We start from the raw sequence: 20,212 nt of genomic DNA, 5'->3' as shown, positions 1-20,212 counted from the left end.
GCCATCTGTACTGATTGCACGTAAGCATCGAGCTCCTACCTGGGCAAAACACGGGACTGCTTGAAGCTAGGCAGGTAGAAATTGAAAGCCATTTTTATCTTGGCATTTCTTTGCCTTATACCTACTGGGTATGTGCTGGCTATTTTTGTCAGCTAGATGCAGACCTAGACATAGCTGAGAAGAGGAAATCTTGAGAAAGTACACCCATGCGGCTGCCTTTAGTCTGTGGAGAATTTTCTTAACTAGTGATTGAGGTAGGAGGGCCCAGACCATTGTGGGTGGTCCTGAAGTGCTGGAGAAAGCACTGAGCCAGTCTTGTGTGGCAGTTCAGTAAAGAGCCCCCCTCCCTGCTCCTGTTCTGCTTCTTCCTTCTGTCCAGAGTTCCTGCCTTGAGTTCTCTGGATGCTGTCCTACTTCTACCAGATGAAATAAACCCTTTCCTCCCAAAGTTTCGTGTGGTCGTGGTGTTTTTTTTTTAAATCACAACAGCATAAAGCCTAAAACAGGGAAATAAACTCCATGTAGAGGAGCCTGGATCCTAAGAAAATTACCTGACCAAATTCACATTATCCTTCATAACCTCCTGAAAATCAACAAGGCAGAAAGGAATTTGGAAGCATTCTGAAAAGTTTCTGCACCCCAATAAGCCTTTCCACTGACGCAACAACTCAAATCACACTGAATTAGAAAAAAAAAAAAAAACTCGGTTTAATAGATAGCATGCTATCTATAGGGTGGCTTTCCAGCTGTTCCCTCCCCCCTCTGAGAGGAGACAGGAAAACCACGTTTGTTCTCTGGGGGGTCAGTTTAAATACCCTGTGGGAGTGGTCTTGAGCATCTCTGGGGAAGAGTCATTGTTTGGCAGGCTTTCTCAGGGGTGGAGTCTGGACTGAGGCAGCTCCAGGGGAGTGGATTTGGGGTATTGGGGTGAAGCTTCCACCCAAACACATTCAAATGTGTGAAAGAAATAAAGACATTTTTAAACCGTGTCCTGACCTCCACACATAGGCCCCTTCGTGCACATTCTCAGTAAGAAAAATAATAAAATTAAATATAATTAACATGACTTGGAAAAGCAAATGTTGCTTAGCCTTTGGATCCACGTTCAGCACTGCACGGCCTCCCATTCTGCAAATAGGCCGCAAGGCTTCTTAGCGTTTTTCTCTGATTTGCAAAAATCTATTGCAAAATGTCTCGGCTTTACTTTACTCATTACACTTCCTTTTTTTTTTTTCCTTTTGAAGTTCAAGTTCACCCCAGGATGTGGTTCCTATTGTTGCAGCAATCCTTTGTTCCAATAATCAGATCAATATTTCAGTGCTACAGCGCGATAAAGGAAGCACTTCATTACCTGGAGGCTGCCGATGCTCACAGAGATAAAAGGACGGTACAAAAAAAATAATTGCAAACGTGCTTTTGCAGCAAGCCCGACGCAGCCCCGGGATTGGGTAGCTCTGCTGAGATGGGCCTTTCTGGCCCCTTACTATAGAAATCATCATTAATGTTTAATACCCGCAGCAAGAGAGTGGCTTTGTGGGCTGTGGGCTGCGAGATTGGTGCTGTCTTCTTGCCTGATATTTATGGAGCTTCGGGGCTCAGGTGACATTTCCAATCCACTCGCTGTGGCTCTCTGCAGCTGATTCCTTAAAGGCAGGCCACCACGTTGTTTTCCTCATCTGCTCCATACCTCTGATCTCCGTGCTTGGTAAATTAGTTTTCAGACAAATAAAAAAATATTTTGATAGTAAATTCTTGTTTAGAATATCCCCTTGGGGAGAGAGCAATCAGTCTCGAATCCCGAGACAGGCTATATCAGTTTAACCACAGTTTGAGCATTGCGGGCTGGTCTGTCATGGTTTCCTGTCTCTTCGTTACCGAATATTTTCTATTTTCCTTTTGATTTCGCTCTGTCGTTTATTCTTTCCTTCAATACCCTGCTGTCAGGAGAAAACTATTTTTCACAGGTTATTGATATCAAGTAGCCACTATGTGCCGGGCCTGTCGTCTTGGTTGTTTTCCTCTCGTTCTGTAAAAAAGCATTTGAATTCATAAGCAGGGAGTCACAGCCTGCTGGATGCTGAGCATAGGCAGTCTCTACACGTTCGGGAACGCTTCTATAACATGAGATTTGTACAAACACAGAATGAAACCTCTTCCTTCCTGACAAGAGAATGATTTAGAACCATCCAAAGCCAACTTCACGGTCTCTTATTATTTTTAAGGGGATATTGGTCATATCCACTTAGCTCTACCTGTAATTTAATAAGCCAAACCAAAACCAGGCCCGATGTAAGCATAGGCTTTCGCCATTTCAGAGACTGTTGCTCTCAGAACTCTAGAAGGCAGATGAAGGCAGCTGGAGGGGAGAGGGCTTGTTCAGAGATCCACGGAAGACAGCGGTTTACGTCCCAGTGCGTGAAAAACATAGGCAGTAAAAGAGGTGAGAGACGGCGATGAATCAATGGGCGAGATAAATGGCGCAGCAGAAAAGAAAGTAGTATGCATGCCCCCATCGACTCCCCATGTCTGTTAAGGCTGCTGGTGGCGTGAGCTGCACTCTAGCGCAGAAGTGCATGAAATCGGGTGACTTGCCGGTACCAAGCATTCCACAGTGAGGCTCCCGGCACCAGCAGGCCCTGCCGCTCACCACCGGACCAGAAAGGATATGCCAGAGACTCCTCTACACACATCACCGTCCTCAGTCCGAAGAATGGTATTTTCATTTGCTTGCTTCTGTTGTGGTAAGACGCCATGACCAAGGGCAAATTGGGGAGGAAAGGGTTCATTTCACTTCCGCTTCCAGGTCCATCACTGCCCATCACTGCCAGAAGTCAAGGGAGGAACTCAAGCAGGGAGGGAAACTGGAAGCAAGAACCAACTGAAGCAGAGGTCACAGAAGAATGCAGCTTACTGGCTCGATCCTCGTGGCTTCCGGAACCCGCTTTCTAATAGCTCCCAGGACCACCAACCCAGAGGCGGCACCTCAAGCATAACAATGTACCACAGGCTTGCCCAGAAAATGATCGGGGGGGACTTTTTCTCAATTGGGGTTCTCTCTTCCAAAACGCCTCCCAGTTGTGGCACGTTGACTTAAAACAAGCCAGCAGGGACGTCCAGAGGTCAGCTGGTGGGGAGGTGGGCACACAGGCCTTCTGGAAAGATACTGACGATAAGAGTACGTTCTTTTAAAATGTTGATTCAGATCTTACAACGTGCAGTTTCTAAAGGGGGTTTGTTTGTTGTTGGTTCGATTTTCTTCTTTTCCTTTAACCACAAAATCAATCCAGAGGGGGAAAAAAACTCTTGCCTATGTTTTTAAATTGCCCATTGAAGTTTAGGTAGAGAAAAAAAAAATCAAAAACAATCGGCTGAAGTAATTACCTAATGAATTCATGGAGAAAACAGCAGCCACAATAACAATTGACATAGAATTATAGAACAAAAGAGATATTTTGTTGCTTTTATTTATTTATTTTTTTTTTTGGTTGTTTGTTTTGAGTCAGTTTTGCTTTATATCTCAGGCTGGCCTTGAAATCAATGATCCTGTGTCAGTCTCCAGAGCATGGGGACCGGTTGGTGTGTGCCATCGTGCCTAGCAAAGGGAGCATTTTAAAGAGGCACATGACCAACAGAACAGAGACAGGATGGAATAAAGTAGGCGGAATAGGTGGTAGAGTGTGCCTGTCAAGGCGCACCACCGCCCAGCCTACGGATCATGCTGAGAAGGAGCAACTGAAGGCAAACAGGAAAGGTTCTGCCTCTCTGTCTTCCTAAGAGCAAGGCTGGCACACTTGATGAATCTTCCTTCTCCTCTCTGCCAGGAGGGAAAGACATCAACACCCCCAGAAACTGCAACCCACTTTCCTCAGCCCAGCAGAGGCCCTCATAAACCGGTGACAGTTTCAGAGAGTGAAAGTGTTCTGACCTCAGTAACAGCTTTTCCTCATGATGAGGCTCAATTCAGACTCAAATCCGTCACTGAAGGCTCTCTTCTGGGCCAGCGGCAGAAGACAGCAACACCTGCTAAGGGTAGGGGCTTGTGTTCTCTTTCTGTTATAAGGGAGATTTGTCATTTAGGAAGGGGTAAATGTATTTATTGGGATTTATTTCTTATAGATATTTTAATTTTCAATTTTTTATAATGGAGGGAAAATGCAATGACTGGTCAGCTTACATTACAATAAACCTTTCGCGCCTCCATGGAAGTTTCTAAGGACCAGTTTCTGCCAGTTTCTACCAGACTAGCCATCACTCCATGACCCCACATTCCTTCTCCCCAGCCTTTACAGCTTTGCCCATGTTTTAAAACAAATAGTTTTTCAAATCAATTTTTTAAACTTATCCTATGCCTTGGTTAGGATTTCTGTTGCAGTGAAGAGACACCGTGGTCATGGCAACTCTTATAAAGGAAAACATTTAATCAAGGTGGCAGATTACAGTTTCAGAGGTTTAGTCCGTTATCATCATGGCACAGAGCAGGGCGGTGTGCAGGCAGATGTGGTGCTGGAGAAGGAACTCAGAGTCCCACATCTTGTAGACACTGGGAGTAGACTGAGCATAGGAGAACAACTCAAAGCCCACCCCCACAGTGACACACTTCCTCCAACAAGGCCACACCTCCTAAAAGTGCCACTTCCTTTGGGGGCCATTTTCTCTCAAACCAACACAGCATATAAACAATGCATCTAATTATGACATTTTCGTACATATTCATACATATGTGTCCATGCACTTCATTCTAATTCGCCTACCTTCTCCATACTCCTGCCCATTCCAGTAGCTTCCTTCTCATCTCACAAACAAGCCTTCAGCTTCCACACTCAGTCGGTAATCGTTTCTTCCTATCCCCTTAAGATATTTCTCCCCTTTCATAGTCCTTTTTCTAGTTTCATCACACACACACACACACACACACACATATACACACACACTCGCACACACACATTCCCATGCATGAGGGAAAACATGAGTTATTTCTCTTCCTGAGTCTGACTTACTTTGCTTAACACAATGGTTTCCAGCCCCTGAGAAGTCTCGACTTCATTGTTCTTTACGGACGCATGAAACTCTCATGTGCATTTTCTTTACCCGTTCATCTGTGGATGGAGACCTAGGCCAACTCTGCTTCCTGGCTCCTGTGACTTGTGCAGCAATAAACGTAGACATGCAAGGGCCTCCCTGGTGTGCTGACTTAGAGTCCTTTTGACTACACCCAAGAGTGGATAGCTGGTCTACTTTTAGATTTTTGGGAACCTCCATACTGATAGCCACAGAGGCTGTACAAATTCCAATTGCCACCAGCAGAGCTTAAGGTTCCTCTTTCCCCACATCCTCCCTACCATCAGCTGTCATTTATTTTGTTGATAACTGTCATTCTGATGGAGTGAGATGAATTCTAATATCAGTTTTAATTAGCATTTGTCTGCTGGCTAAGGATTTAACAGCATTGTCTTTGAAAAGTATACACTCTTCATGCCTCCTTTTAGAAATAGTCCGTCTTGCTACTAATACAGTGTCCCCGCATAGTTCCTGTCGAGCATCCACCTACTGTGTGCAAAATTTGCCTGTTGAGTGACTTCCTTCTTTGCCATCACTGATCTAGCCAGTCCTCAGGTTGTTCTCGGGGCTAATTCTGTAGTCTTTTTATTTTTTAAGAGAAATATACTTACAGTGCGATACATAAAGGAATCAATGTGCCTCAGTAGCCGAAAACCCAAGTCAATTTGTCTGAACAACCAAGCAAATGTATTAACTAGCTTAAAGAGAAACAACCACAACCATAAGCCGAGGTTGTGTGACCTCACATCACGAGCATTCCCCCTTTGCCTGACTTAGTGTCTGTATTATATCAGGTTTTCACTGCACAGGCTTTGGAGAGCAAGAACAGCTGTAGCGGGACCACGCTTAGATCCAGACCATTTTAGTTATGCTGGGAAATGACACACCAACGATTATCATGCATCGTTAGCCTTACACACACCAAAACTAAATTGTGTGCTCCTTTTCACACAATCTCCATTCCTGTGTTCAGGACGATGAGCGAGCCCTTCTGTCTCTATGGCCAGAGTAGTGGGGATGGCAAAAAAAGAAGCCCGGAAGACATACTATAACTCTGCTTTCATGGTGTATCCCTCTTCTTCATGAAGACTAGTAATCAAAATAAGTACCACAGACAAGTCTGAAATTTCGCTCTCCTTCCTTCTCTCTATCCTTCTCTCTCTCTCTCTCTCTCTCTCTCTCTCTCCCTCTCATTTTTCTTTTCTGGAAACCTCATTTCACACTCACCATTCAAAATAAAACTTAATAATCATGGATCACATATATTAAAAGAAATATTACCCTGTACCATCCAAATGAGCTCAGGTAGCTTTAAGTGTATATCAGTGTAAAAGCACAATCCTCACCTTAATGGAAATAAGAGAGAATTCTTTCTGGAGCCAAATACGGTGATCATGGCCCAAGAACACAGAAGCCGTTCTCCTCAAATACTTGGCATTGTTCTAGAAGTGTTTGCATGAGACTTTACTCCTTGCAGAACAAAGACAGACATAACCCAAAGTGCTTACAAAATATATCGGCAGGGATAGCATGCAAGTGGGTTTCGACAAAGTGGGAGAAATCTCTGCAGTAGATTTCACAGGTCTACTAATGACACGCTTGGCGTTTGATCATTGAAAGCTGATCTAAGGATTCAGACAGTCACACAGGATGTTAGGTCATACATGGGTGTGGACAGTGGGAAGCTTTCAGGGGAACTGAAATCACAGACGATAATTTAGCTCTGCTCTGGATCTCAAAGTCTAAGAACAGGACCTTGTAGAATCTTTATCATGAGTATAGCTGCTCTCTCTGCCCCCCCTCCACTACTCTCCTCGTTTCTCCTTTCCTCTTCACTCCCCTTCTCCCCTCGCCCTCTGCCTTCCTCTCTCCCTCCCCCCTCTCATTTTTCTCTTCCAGAAACTTCAGTTCACACTCCCCATATCAAAGCGCTGACAATCACAGATTGCACAATTGTTGAATTAATCATTGTGATCAAAGGGATGAAAGTTTTGCCTGAGCTCCACGATCCATCCCTGAAATTCAGGTGAAATCCAGCTCCCTGAGCCCTCAAAGATGATCCCCTTCCAAAAGTAAGGATTCTTAGGCCAAAGGAATGGTTGGCAAATGTATTTAGTCAGGGTTCCCTAGAGAAACAGAATCAATAAAATTAACATGTAGCAAAGGCAATTTTTCAGACTGTGTTACCCAGTAGAGTCTGGGAGTTCAACAATGGCTATTACACCACAGAGGTCAAGGATACAGGAAATGCTCGGCCCAGAACTCTGAATATCTCAACACTCAACAGTCCAACCCAGCAACGAAGGACTCGTGGAGAGGTTCTGGACTTCAGTCTACACGGCAAATCAGAAGAGGCTGATTCTGCTATCAGCAAAAGACCTCAACAGTGGTAGCAACAGGGTGGATGAACTCTCCAGCAAGAGAAGGCAAGCAGACAAAGAATAAAGTTCCCTCCTTCTGTCTCCCTTTTATCTGGGGTGCCGCTGAAAGGCATTGCCTACATTTAGAACAAGTTTTCCCACTTCCAATAATTTAGTCAAGAATTCCTCACAGGAGTGCCAAGGCTTGCCTTTCAGCTGATCGCAGTTCCCGTCAAGCTGACAACCAAGACTAACAATCAACACAGGAACAAAATAGCATCCGACATAACGCAGATCATATTCAATAATAATTACATCAAAATTCTTGGCAATCTAATAATTACTTATAATTCTCTTTAAAAGAAAATTTATGCAACACTTCGTCTGTAGATCTGAACTCTTCCTTGGCCAATTTGTTTCTTCAAGCTAATGTAGAGAACATTGGATTATAAAAACCTCAGTTACAGAAACCAAATTTTCCACTATGGCCCTGCTATTTAGTGATTGCATGGTTGCACCATTTTCTTGGTCACATGCATAAGATGATTAGTAACTCTTAGTGTGTTCTATTAGATAGGGTGATGTACACAGAGGCCGAGACAAGTGCAAGTGCTCCAGAAATAGCCCCTCCCCTTTGGGAGACAGGATATAGGCTGCTAAGAAACGGTTGTGGTTCTTATGTGGCACATATTAACAGAATATTCTTTTAACAAAATTAAAGGTAAATACTATAATGATGTTTTACTTGCTGCTTCCTAACCTAAAAATAAACCCGTATTTTGCTGTTAATTAGGCATTCTGTCAAAAGGACTTACATTCTTTTCAAATCTGAGGTAGGGAGCGATTGAGAGACGGCTTTATCGTTAGTAAGATGGGGAGATCTGCAAATATGGAAATATATTAACCGCTAACATGTTCTTACACTAGCTACGCCACTTTCCTGGAGGTCATGTGGCACGTCTGCACATAATGGTACTGAATAGCACCTACTCCTTGCTATTTTATAGATATTGTTTAATGAGTGATAAATAAGTGTGAAATAACTTGTCATTCATGTATACATAATCTTCTATTTAAACTTTATCAAAGTGTTGGACTAATGTGAATTCATTTTAATTGCTACTTTTAAATTGGTGTGTATGTACCTTAAAGTTCTCATATTCCCTTTGTGGCAGACACGGCAGCAACGTTTCCTGAAGATGGCTCCAGTCAAGGTATAAATGGATGTTGAAATCCAAGAAAAAAAAAAAGGCATACTCACTGTTAGGAATATTTCCTAACCGAGCTCTCTGACGACGCAAAAATTCCCAATCAAACCAAATCAAAACAAGCCAAATTAAGAAATATCCAGGTTTAATGGAAGATCTGCACTCTCGGGTGGCCCCGAGGGGGAAACGGGAAGCCGCAGAAAAGCGACCCCTGGGAGGAAGAAAGGGGGGACCACATGTTCTTCTTTTGGGGGATCACTTAAGTACCCTAGGGAGTGGTCCTGACCCCACCCCCAGGGAGGAATCAGGACTGGCCTGCTGAGATTTGAAGTTCAGATTTGTTCTGAAATCTGCAATAAATCATCAGTGTACAAAATTTTATCTACCCATCCCCCACCTGCCTGAGTATTCCCAGTGAAAAGTCCTCCTTGGGTCTAACCCCAGGAGAGTAAAATGTGAACATCAGAGCAAACAGTTGCAGTGCCGGTTGTACAGAAGACCCATCACCTTGAGAATTTCTCTTCCCACCTGAACGAGAAACAGAAAAGGCAGCCCTCTCGTCGCTGTGGCAACCACACCACCAAGGCTGGAGAGCAAATGTGCCTGAGCGGGTCGCGCACCCCTCCAGCTTTGTGGATGCTGTGAATGCGAAGACGTCTCAGATTATCAAATTGGTGGATTCATCTGGCGGGGAAGATTGGAGCTGTGATCACGCCACAAAGACAGGGCTGCTTTGTGTCTGGCAAGAACAGGAAAACACCCCTTTGTTGAAGCTGACGGGCTTTTAATGACCAACCTCACAGCGTGGCAAATAGCAGCAACACAGTATCAAACACTTCCATTCTGTTTTAAATTCTAAGGAACAAGGTTGCTACACTTGGATTAGTAAACCACCACATCAATCTGCAGTGAAGTTTGCAAATTTAAGATGAACACAGAAAAACTTTCAGAATACAGCCCCAGGAATGTTAGGCCGTACTGGGGAATATTGCTGAGACAGACGTTTGTTGAATATTAGAAGCCACGTGAACAAACATGGTGTTGGTAAAGGAACAGGTTTTTCATTTATTTTTCCCTTTGTTATGTTTGTTTAATTTTTTTACCTTTAAAAATATTCATAGGGCAAGAATAGGGAACGTGAAGCAAATTGGAAAGAGACCGATCTTCGTCAGCTGACGGGTACATCAGGAATTCTCAGATTATTGCTCAGGAGGGCAAAGCGGGTGCTTGCAGTCTCCCTGAAGCTACTGGGGATGGAAGCCTCATACATATGCATGTGTCTGAGAGACCAAGAGGTCCCCCACTGAGCATCCCCCCTCCTGCCCCAGAATCTTTCTGCAGAATGCTTTCTCTGTGGCATTTTCCAGTCTGTCTGGCAGAAGGCACAGCAGCTTGTGGCAAGTCTTCCAGAAAAAGCCTTTAAAAACGAGGCTCAGTGTGACACAGGATCAAGCCTGGGGACCCCGAGTATGGTGCCGACTTTTTAGAGACAACATCAAATGTCTGATCTGTGAAAGGAAGGATTAATGAGTAAAAAGAAAGAATAAGTGGACTTCATGAAAGTTTAAAACTTTCTGCTCTGTGAAAGCTATCATCAAGAGACTGAGAAGACAGGCTGAAAACTCCAAGAAAATACCTGTCAAAGGCAAGTGTGAGAAAGAACGGTTATCCAAAATACACAAGGAACACTCTCGTTCATGTGTGCACATGTAAGCTTGCATCTGCCCGTGGACCCTAGAGATCCGCCCAAGGACAACTCAGAAGCCATTCGCCTTGTTCTAATGAGACGGGGTTTTTCATTTGAAATTAAGGATCCTCAGCTTGCCTGGGCTCACAAAGGGCACTCGGTTGGTTGCCACTGACCCCAGAGACCTGCCTATCTGTCTCTCCTGTGTCGTGATTACAAGAGCCCACAACCATGGCAGGCTTGTGACGTGGATGCTGGTGTCCAAACTTAGGTCCTCATTTTAACAGTTTTAGTCAACAAGATATGCAGATGATAAATGGACATATATAAGGTTAGTACATGCCCCATCATTAAGAAACTACAAATTTAAACCCCCATGAGGCATCACTGCATATCACATGGTGTTCTATCACAGCAATAGAGAAGTAAGACTTGAACTTGTGGTACAATAGCTATGGTTCTTCATTTCTGAATATAATTTTATTATATATACAATATTATTAAGTAGAATGTTTAAGGTATATGCAGAACTTAGGGATACTGTATCCTGCATGTGTGTGTGTGTGTGTGCGCGCGCACGCGTATACATGCATGCCCAAGTTTACTCATGTGTACTGAAGGTGGGGATGAGGAAAAGAACTCCAAAGATAGATATTATCTTTATAACAGCAGGTTCATCATGTATCTATGTAGAAGGAGTCTTCAGTTTAGCCAGTATAGGGAAGATTCAGAGTAAATCTATTCCTGTGTTCCTTTGCTCTCAATCTCCCCAAACTTTGCAGTTACTTAATGACTGACTAATTGAAACTTCCCTCCCAGATGGTTCATGTGGGGTGGGTCAAAGACTGAGTTGTCAAAAGATTCACTACCCAGAGGCAATATGCAAATACAGAGCTCATGCAAGGAAAGTTAAAGTCACAGTGAATAATTCAAGTGATAATCGTCCTCAACTTTGCCAATGTTTGAAGACCAGTCAGAGTCTCCAAAATGAGGAAATTACTAACGAGTGAACAACAGAGGTCTCCACTATAACTTTCAGAAATGTGAATTTATTTGTACCAACTGTGCTGTAATCAAAGCACGCAGACCATAGTCTTTCAAAGGAATGACTCTCTCTTTCTGCAATAATAAAGGAATTTAAAATAAAAATCAGCATTGGCAGAAAAAGAAAAAATAAATATTAGAATGTTTAAACTGTCCTGCTAAATTTTTTAATATAGCTTTGTCAATACCCATCTCATTCTCTTTCCTCAACTCCCTGTCTTCTGCCTTCCATCTGCCCATGGTTTCTGGGTGTTTTCCATTCCTTGTTAGCTCCAGATTAACCCTGTTAGCTTACTTTGCAAAATAAAATGCAAAAAAAATGTGTTTATAGTGATATAATGGGGGGTGGAGGGAGAAAGAGAAATAAATTTAATGCATGCTATAGAGGGATGTTCAAATCAACAGTAGAGGAAAAATTTATTATTCAGTAAAAAAAAAGCCTTTAATTGAGTAGCTATAGATCTGGACATTGTCCTTATTTAATAACATAAAATATAAATAAGTATATTACAAGATAATTAAAACTATAAACCTTTGAAGCTGGAGAGATGGCTCAACCATTGAGAACACTGGCTGCTCTTCCATATAACCTGAGCTCAATAGCCAGTCCATGACAGCCCACAACTGTTTGGAACTCCAATTCCAGGGGAATGCCCTGTTCTGACCTCAGTGAGCACTAAGAACACAGATGGTAAAACAACAGCAACAACCAAAACACCCTATAAACCTTAAAATTACATTTAAAAAATAGTGACAGTAAATATAGAACAATTTTATTACCACTTGGAGCTGGCGAATGCATTTTTAAAAAGCCAAAAGAAAAAAAAAAGAGGAAAAGAAGAAAACCACCCAAATTGAATGTTCAAAAGATTTAAACTATTTGAAAAAGACTTTACAACAAAAGCTCAATAGTAGAAAGGGAAAAAATCCAAGTACTGGCAACATTTTCAAAAGACAGAGCTTTGCAGTTTAAACATCTATAAAAAGTTACTATTTCAAAATTTATATTAAAAAAGACTAACTATACAATAGAAATATAAGAATAGACTATACAGGAATGGTTTGTAGAAGAAATACAAGTAGCTAGTAAGTGTATTTGAAAAGATGCGTGGTCACTGAACAGTATATTAAATACCGAAAAATATGACAGTATGATTGGTGAACACTAATCACATTGATGCCATCAGTGCCAAAAGTCAACCACAGCGAGGAAAGCTTTGATACCTTATATAGTGGCATAAATAAGTAACGTATATAAGTATTTTTCGATGGAATGCATGTTACACAATGGAACTCTAAACTGTTGAGAAGGGGCAGCCCCATTCCCAGCCCCTTCGTGGTTCACCCTCCTTCCGTTCTAGAAGGGCAGCTGGCTGGAGGGACCTTGCTAGGCTTCTACAGTGACTTCCAGAGTGTGGGGACCAGCAGCTGGGATTTTGGCAAGTACGGGTGCTATAGATGCAGGCAGCAAGATGGCGGGCTTTCACATGGAAGTGTAGATGTGGTGGTTTATGTCGCTTCCTTTGGGCTGACTGGCTTCTCAGAGGTAAACACTGACCATAGAAGCTTCGCTCCTGCGTGTGAAGGAGTGTGAGGAAATGATGCATTCCTTCTGGGGGAAGCTTTGGGTAGCCACATACCCTGAATTATAGTATATAATATAATATTGGATTATATTAACCCAGATTCCTAACATTGAGGCAGTCTCTCTCTTTCCTCTTGAAAAGACGGGGAGGGATATTATGAATGTGGTTTTTAAGCATGTACATACTCACATAAACTTGCCATAACACTGATTTATCCTAACACTTCCCATAAGAAACAGTTTTATATTTCAACAAGTAAACATATATACCCACAGGCTGAGAAATGGCTGCTTGTTTTTACTCTGCCACACGGATGATCATCCCTTTGCGTGGACGGAATCATCTTGGTCTATTTGAGCTGGGAGGCAATTGGTAAACAGTGTAAATCTGTACTGTTCTGAGGGCCAAGAAATCCAAGACGGAGGTGTGTGGTAAGAGCTGCCTTCCTGTATGTGGTACCTTATACCTGCAACCTAGAAGGATGAAAAGGCAAACAAAAAACTCTTTTATGAACTACTCAGCTTACTCTCAAGGGTTCCAACCTCAGGACCTAATCACATTCCAAAGACCCCACCTCTTACACAGTCACAAAATGAGAAGGGTCCAAAGGATCCAAAGGGTTCAAAGGGTCACCATTGCAGCTCCATTTCTCCTGGCGACAGAAGAGGCTGCACTGGGCTCTCCCCAGAAAACCACTCATAAACTCCTGACTTTCCACTGTCTTTCTTTATTATTTTTTAGAATATTCTAAAAATATTGTGTCTATTAATAATTTATCTCCTTGGATGTCTGTGCACCGTGCCTGTTGCCCTCAGAGGCAAGGAGAGGCCATCAGATCCCCTCGAACTGTGGTTACAGATGCCTGTGAGCCACCATGGGGTTACTAGGAGTAGAGTCTGGGTCCTCTGTGAGGACAATCAGTGCTTTAATCACTAAGCCATCTGTCTCCAGTCCCCATTATCTTTATTTTTTAGTGCTATTTAATAATGCATATATACTGCTAATAACATTCATTTGAACTGTAAGTCTAACTACTTACTGTTGGACTCTAGAATCCAATCACCAAGGAGGAGGAGTCACCCCCCCCCCCAGAGACTGTTTCTCACCACCACAGCTGATGTAAAAGCATAAGGATTTTATTAATTCTGTCATGACAGGGTCTTCCAGCATTTGGGAGGCCAGAAGACCTCAAATCGCTGGTACAGGCTATTTTTAAAGCAATAAGCCACAGGAGGAAGGGGGTTGTTCTTTAACTATTATGATTGGCTTATTCAAAATGGCTATTACCAATAATTGGCTGGAGAGTGGTTGCCAGAGCAGATGAGGTAAAGGGAAACTTCTGAAGGTCTCTTTGCCCCTTTCTCCAGGGACTAAGTCAAAACATCAGTAACTGAGTCAACACCTAAGGGTTATCTTGCCCCTATTCAGGGAGATGGAAAGTTCCCAACATCTCAGTACATGCATGTCTAGCTGTTATGTCCTTGGTCCCCAGGGGAGGAGGGGAAGTACTGAGAGTGTTCAGAAATGGCTTCAGAATTGTCTTCACGTGTTACACTACCAGTTCTACCAAGGTGGGAGACACCCCTTTGCTTTCTTTTTCCAAGTCTTCTTTTTCAAGAACATTCAACTTTCTATTCCCTAGCCATGTTTTATTGCCCTCTAAGTTTATAACTCGGGGCTGTGTTATCATTTCTATTTCAGTGTTAGGCACCTGCATTGTTTTCTTGTTGGGAAAAGAAACTGGAATTCTCTGGCAGCCTTTCTGCAACTGGTGACTCCTATGGCCTCAAAGTCAATGCATCACACATTTTACCTAACCATTGTGATTGTATCATGATGAAAATGCTTTCACCATCGAACCTCACTGTGTTTAGCTGTATATTTTTTTCTTATATAAACACATATTTTATCCATTAATTACCACCTTTGTTTACTGATCGGATACTTCTATTTTTATACAATTATTTGTAAAACACATAAACATAAAGGAAAACACAAGAGACATGGATTCAACTCAATTAAAAAAGCTAATCCCCTCAGGCCAATTCCCTTCTCAGTTCACAGACTGTCTATGCTGTGAGACAATGGTCTGTGCCTTGTCACTTGTATTTTAAATAAACGCTGATTGGCCAGTAGTCAGGCAGGAAGTATAGGTGGGACGACCAGGCACGAAGTAAGGAGAACAGGAGAATTCTGGGAAGTGGAAAGATTCAGTTTGCAGTCATCACCCAGACAGAGAGGAAGCCAGACACAGAGCAAGCAAGATGTGGCTGCCTTGCCAAAAAAAGGTACCAAGCCACGTGGCTAACAAAGACAAAAATTATGGGCTAATATAAGTTACAAGAGTTAATAAGAAGCCTGAGCTAATAGGCCAACCAGTTTATAAATAATGTAGACCTCTGTGTGTTTCTTTGGGACTTAATGGCTGTGAGACCGGGTGGGACAGAAAACTCAGTCAGCATGTTTATTCCTGTAACTTACTTTCATGTTTTGCTTTGCATTCAATTGTTTATCTTATAAAATAAAATATAGTTTAGCCTGTGTGTGTGTATCTACAGTTTAGCTCACAATGCTAAACTGCTTTAAAATACAGCTGTATGGATTTCCTTTGCCATCAAAAGGCTATGTCTTTCCAGTACTAAACAGCTTTCCAGATATTTTATATTAACCACCCTCCTCTTTCTCTCTTCCCCCCTTTCTCCCTCCCCCTCTCTTTCACAGAGAGATAAAGAGAGACAGAGAGACAGAGAGAGAATAAACTGTGTTATTCTCTGTGTGTAATATGATATCTCTGTGGCAATAATTCATTCTTGTTGAGCCATCAAAAGGATTAAGCTCTTACTACATATTTAATGGGCTTTTAAAACCTTTTCTTTCTTTCCTGAATTTATTGTTTATGATTTTTGCTTGGTTTTCTTTGTATTCTCTGTTTCATTCTCACTAATGTTCTGCATGAATTTTTCCTGTATCCTTATTAGCCATACCTGCGTGGTTTGTCCATTGTGTGTCTTGTATTTTGCTTTCGTCATAGCATCTTTGAGTAAACTATTTTTATAATACATTTTTTTCTTTTATGGTTGGTGTTTTTTTTTTACATTTCTTTTAAGATTAAGAAAGATATTACTGGGGCTGGAGAAATAGCTCAGTGGTTAAGAGCACTGACTGGTCTTCTGGAGGAACCAGGTTCTATTCCCAGCACCCACATGGCAGCTCATAAAGGCCTGTAACTCCAGTTTCAGGAGACTGAACTCCTTCACACAGACATCCATGCAGGCAAAACATGAATACACATGAAATAAAAGTAAACTATCAAAAAATGAATATTTCTTTGCTTTGAAATTCCAAATGCATTCCCCTTTCACTCCTCGGAAAACTGCTGTGCCTTCCACCTACAAATATAACATTATAATTCACTTTTGAGCATGAAGTCATTTTAGTTCCTCATATAGATGTGAACTGTCCTAATAGGTTTTGTTTAAAAGGCCATTTCTTCCCCATAGCTTTTCAGAACAGATTCTCTTATGTTTAAAATCCATACACCTTTAGATGTGGTGTTGATGCAGTTCATCTACTTTATCACTGTATTTGGGATGCTTCAAACAGCAGTTCACAGTCAGTTAATATTTTTATTTTTATAGTTTGATGGTAATATTCATTCCACATTCATTGACATGCTTTAGCTGACATGGCTACTCTTCCATCTTTATATATATATAAGACTTGTGTACAAAAGGTAATAGCGGAAAGAAACTTGATTCTGAACAAGGAAACTAAGCATGCGACGAGGGTGACTAAATCATAGCAATGCTAATTTTATTATTTAAATCACTATAATATCCCTGACGGTTTGAAGCAAAAATTATAGCCACGCCGAGTATTTTCTTGCAGAGAGCACTGCGAAGACAGTGGAAAATGAGAAGATTAACACAGAAAGCCATCAAAACAGTAAGGGGATCTACAGACTTTGCTGACTCCTGCCCACCTGGATTAGTTGTGCCCACCTTATGAAGGGGCTTGCTGAGTTTGCACGGGGGGAAAATAATTAAGACTTATGGGATTTTCAACATATATGGAAGTAAAATATGTGCCACTCCATAAAAAAATTAGAAAAGGAGAAAAACATATAATTTTATGCTTATTATTCTACATGTTAACTCAGTGACATTGAAATGAAGCCAACGGTAAGGAAAGCTCTGCACTGTATGGCTCATTGTAGCCACTGAAATAAAATGTAAATGTATTTAGTTATCCAAGAGTGAGAATTAGATGTCACCCAAACCATCACTGAGAGTCCATCTCACCCTAATCACAATGGCTACCAAAATAAAACAATCAACAATGAAAAGCCAGCTAGGATGTGGACTAAAAGGAAGCCAGGTACCTGGTGGGTGAGCATGCAAATTAGCCCAGCCACTATGAAAATCAGCGTAGTGGCTCCTCCAAAAACTAAACATAGGGCTAACACATGATCAAGCTAGCCCACTCCTGGGTTATATCCAAAAGAAATAAAATCAGCATAGGTAAAAGATCCTTATAGATCCATTTATTCCAGCATAATTTATGATATCTGAGCTTTGAAATATTCCTGTGTTCATCTGTAGATAAACAGGTACGAGAAATATTATGTAGCTAGGTATATACAGATAGGTAGATAGATAGATAGATAGATAGATAGATAGATAGATATAGATGATAGATGGACACACAGAGACAGACAGACAGAACGATATAATTAAAAACACACAGAGAGAAAGTGAACCATTATAACAAAATGAAGTGTTCCCATGGTGCCATTTGTGGGGAAATGGGATAGATGAGAAATCACGTACAGTAAAATAACCAAGGCATAGAAAGCCAAGCATATTTTCTCTCAAACAGATATGGTGCATGATTAATAAAAGCTCAGGGTCAGAAATTGGGGTTCAACCTGAAAATCCGAAAAGCAAAACAGCCAGCCACTGGCTCTTACCTCAACCTTAGTCTGAAATGGCGATTCTACCTCCAGGAGTCTCAGAAGGAGACTGTGTCTGAGAGCTGTTTCCTACCACTTTATAATCCTCTCTAGGGCTTAGATTAAAGGCGTGCTACCCCCATCATTAAAAGCACGCACCGCCCAGTTTCTATGGCAACTAGTGTGGCTACAGAATTAAAGGTGTGTGTCATTATGGCTACTGAGATTAAAGGTGTGTGTTACCATAATCTGGTCTGTAAGGCTGACCAGTGGGACTGTTTCAGGCTCAGCTCTTCAGCAGGCAGTCTTTATTTGTTAAAATACCATTGAAATTCCACTACACAGGTCAGCTAAAATAAAAGTTAAAAACAGCCTGCGTTGGAAGCGGTAGATGAGTTACTTAGAGAAAGGTAAAGTGACCAGGAGTTAGTCAGGAGGATTGATATAGTCAAAGCAATATATATGCCTGCATCTATATGTCACAGTGAAACCCACTAACATGCACGATAAATACAGACTGTTCGCTATAGCACTAAAAATGCAAAGCAGTAGCCATGTGCAATGTGTTGGTGTGCTCAATCATCCTTGGATCCTGCTCACATTTCCCTGCACCTGACTCTGATGAAGAGCAGGCAAATGCAGCTTCTGCAAATAGACGCAGGTGTCCACAACCTGGGTGTGATTTCCAAGCCAGTGGGGTTAGCAGTTGTCCTCATTCCCACTCCCGGTAAACGTGGCCTCTCAGGTGGCTGGGCTTTTGCATGAATCCAGGAAGAGGTTTCGGGCAAGTCATTTGGCGGAAGATGCTGCTTTCTCTGTGGCTGCGTCCCGGGGCTTGACCGCGAGAGCCAGTCTAAGCGAATCCTCCCCGGAGAGGATGACTTTCTCACCTACAGTCATCTTCGTGGTCATCTTCTGTGTGCAGTCTCTAGCTGCCGTGCTGCAAAATGGCTTCATGGTCGCTGTGCTGGGCATGGAGTGGGTACGGAGCCAGGCCCTCCCTGCAGGTGACATGATTGTGGCCTGGCTAGCTGCCTTCAGGGTCTGTCTGCATGGACTTGCGATCCTAAACAACTTCCTGAACTTCATGTTCGGGAGCAGTAATTACTATTTTGGGACCCTCTGGGACTTCACCAACACCGTCACTTGCTGGCTTACCGCCTGGCTTGCCGTCTTCTACTGTGTGAAGATCTCTTCTTTCTCCCACCCCGTCTTCTTCTGGCTGAATTGGAGAATTTCTCGGTCAGTGCCCAGGCTGCTGCTGGGATCCTTGATCCTTGGCGGCCTGTCAGCCATCTCCACAGTCACTGGAAATACAGTTACCTCGCAGATGATGGCCCGTGAAAACTGCACATTCAATTACAGAGTAAGGGTGTTCTTTCAGTATTACCACCGCTGTCATGCAATGCTGATGAGCGGTACTCCGTTCTTCCTGTTTCTGCTCTCCATCATTTTACTAATGTTCTCACTCTACTGGCATCTGGGGCAGATGAGGCACCACAGACCCAGACCTCATGATCACAGCACGCAGGCTCACACCACGGCTCTCAAGTCCCTTGCCTTCTTCCTCATCTTCTATACGTCCTATGTCCTGCTCCTGTCCATTTCTACCACACATGTCATAACTATCTACAGTTCCTGGCGCTGGGCCTGGGAAGTGATCACCTACACAGGCATCTCCCTGCATTCCACCATTCTGATGCTCAGCAGCCCCAAGATGAGAAGGGCCCTCAGGATGAAGTTCTCCAGCCTCTGTGTTGCTGGCTCATAAGACGCGAAGGGCCCTGGACAAAGAGTGGCTCCACTCTCCAGATATCAGTATCAACAACCTGTTCTCTAATGAATAGCGCCTTTCGCAGCAGGAATTCATAGGATCTCAATGCTCTCCCTGCTTATTCAACCCCACCTCTTCCATGCTTTGCTATTTCTTTTCCCCCTTTTCTCTGTTTCTCTGGCTGTTCCTATTCGTTCTCTGGTATAGGTCACATTGGCCTCCCCTGACATCCTCATTGCTTATGGGTCTCTAAACAATATTCTTTGAAAATTTAAAGTATTGGTCTACCCTTATTTATGAATAACCGTGACCAATGTCAGTTGACTCTCCGAGCAAACTAAAGTCTGGTAATAGATTCCTCAACGCTGTTGTTCTGGGACACTCAGCCAAGCTCCTCACTCCTGCTTTGGTTTCAGATCAGTCTCTATGGTACAGCTTCTACTATTGTCCCATGAGACCTTGCCTTCTATCTCATGTTCTTTTGCCACCAGAGAACAGGCATTTCCCAGCTCCTTCATCCTTGTTACTCCCTACTTTGCTTTTC

At 42.5% G+C, this 20,212-nt stretch overlaps 1 protein-coding gene across 1 annotated transcript; it reads left to right on the top strand.

Moving 5' to 3' along the window:
• Positions 1-18,750: 18,750 nt before the first annotated feature.
• Positions 18,751-19,665, top strand: LOC126500195 (taste receptor type 2 member 134-like). The gene has a single exon (XM_050139879.1). It carries the CDS (start codon positions 18,772-18,774, stop codon positions 19,663-19,665), a length of 894 nt encoding a protein of 297 aa, XP_049995836.1. The 5' UTR covers positions 18,751-18,771.
• The last annotated feature ends 547 nt before the right edge of the window (positions 19,666-20,212 follow it).

This window comes from Alexandromys fortis, unplaced genomic scaffold, assembly GCF_014885135.2.
Source record: "Alexandromys fortis isolate MF-2015 unplaced genomic scaffold, M_Fortis_MF-2015_v1.1 scaffold_33, whole genome shotgun sequence".
Classification (NCBI taxonomy): Eukaryota; Metazoa; Chordata; class Mammalia; order Rodentia; family Cricetidae; genus Alexandromys; species Alexandromys fortis.
Note: the sequence above shows the minus strand (reverse complement) of the source record. Positions and strands in the feature narration are given on the sequence as shown.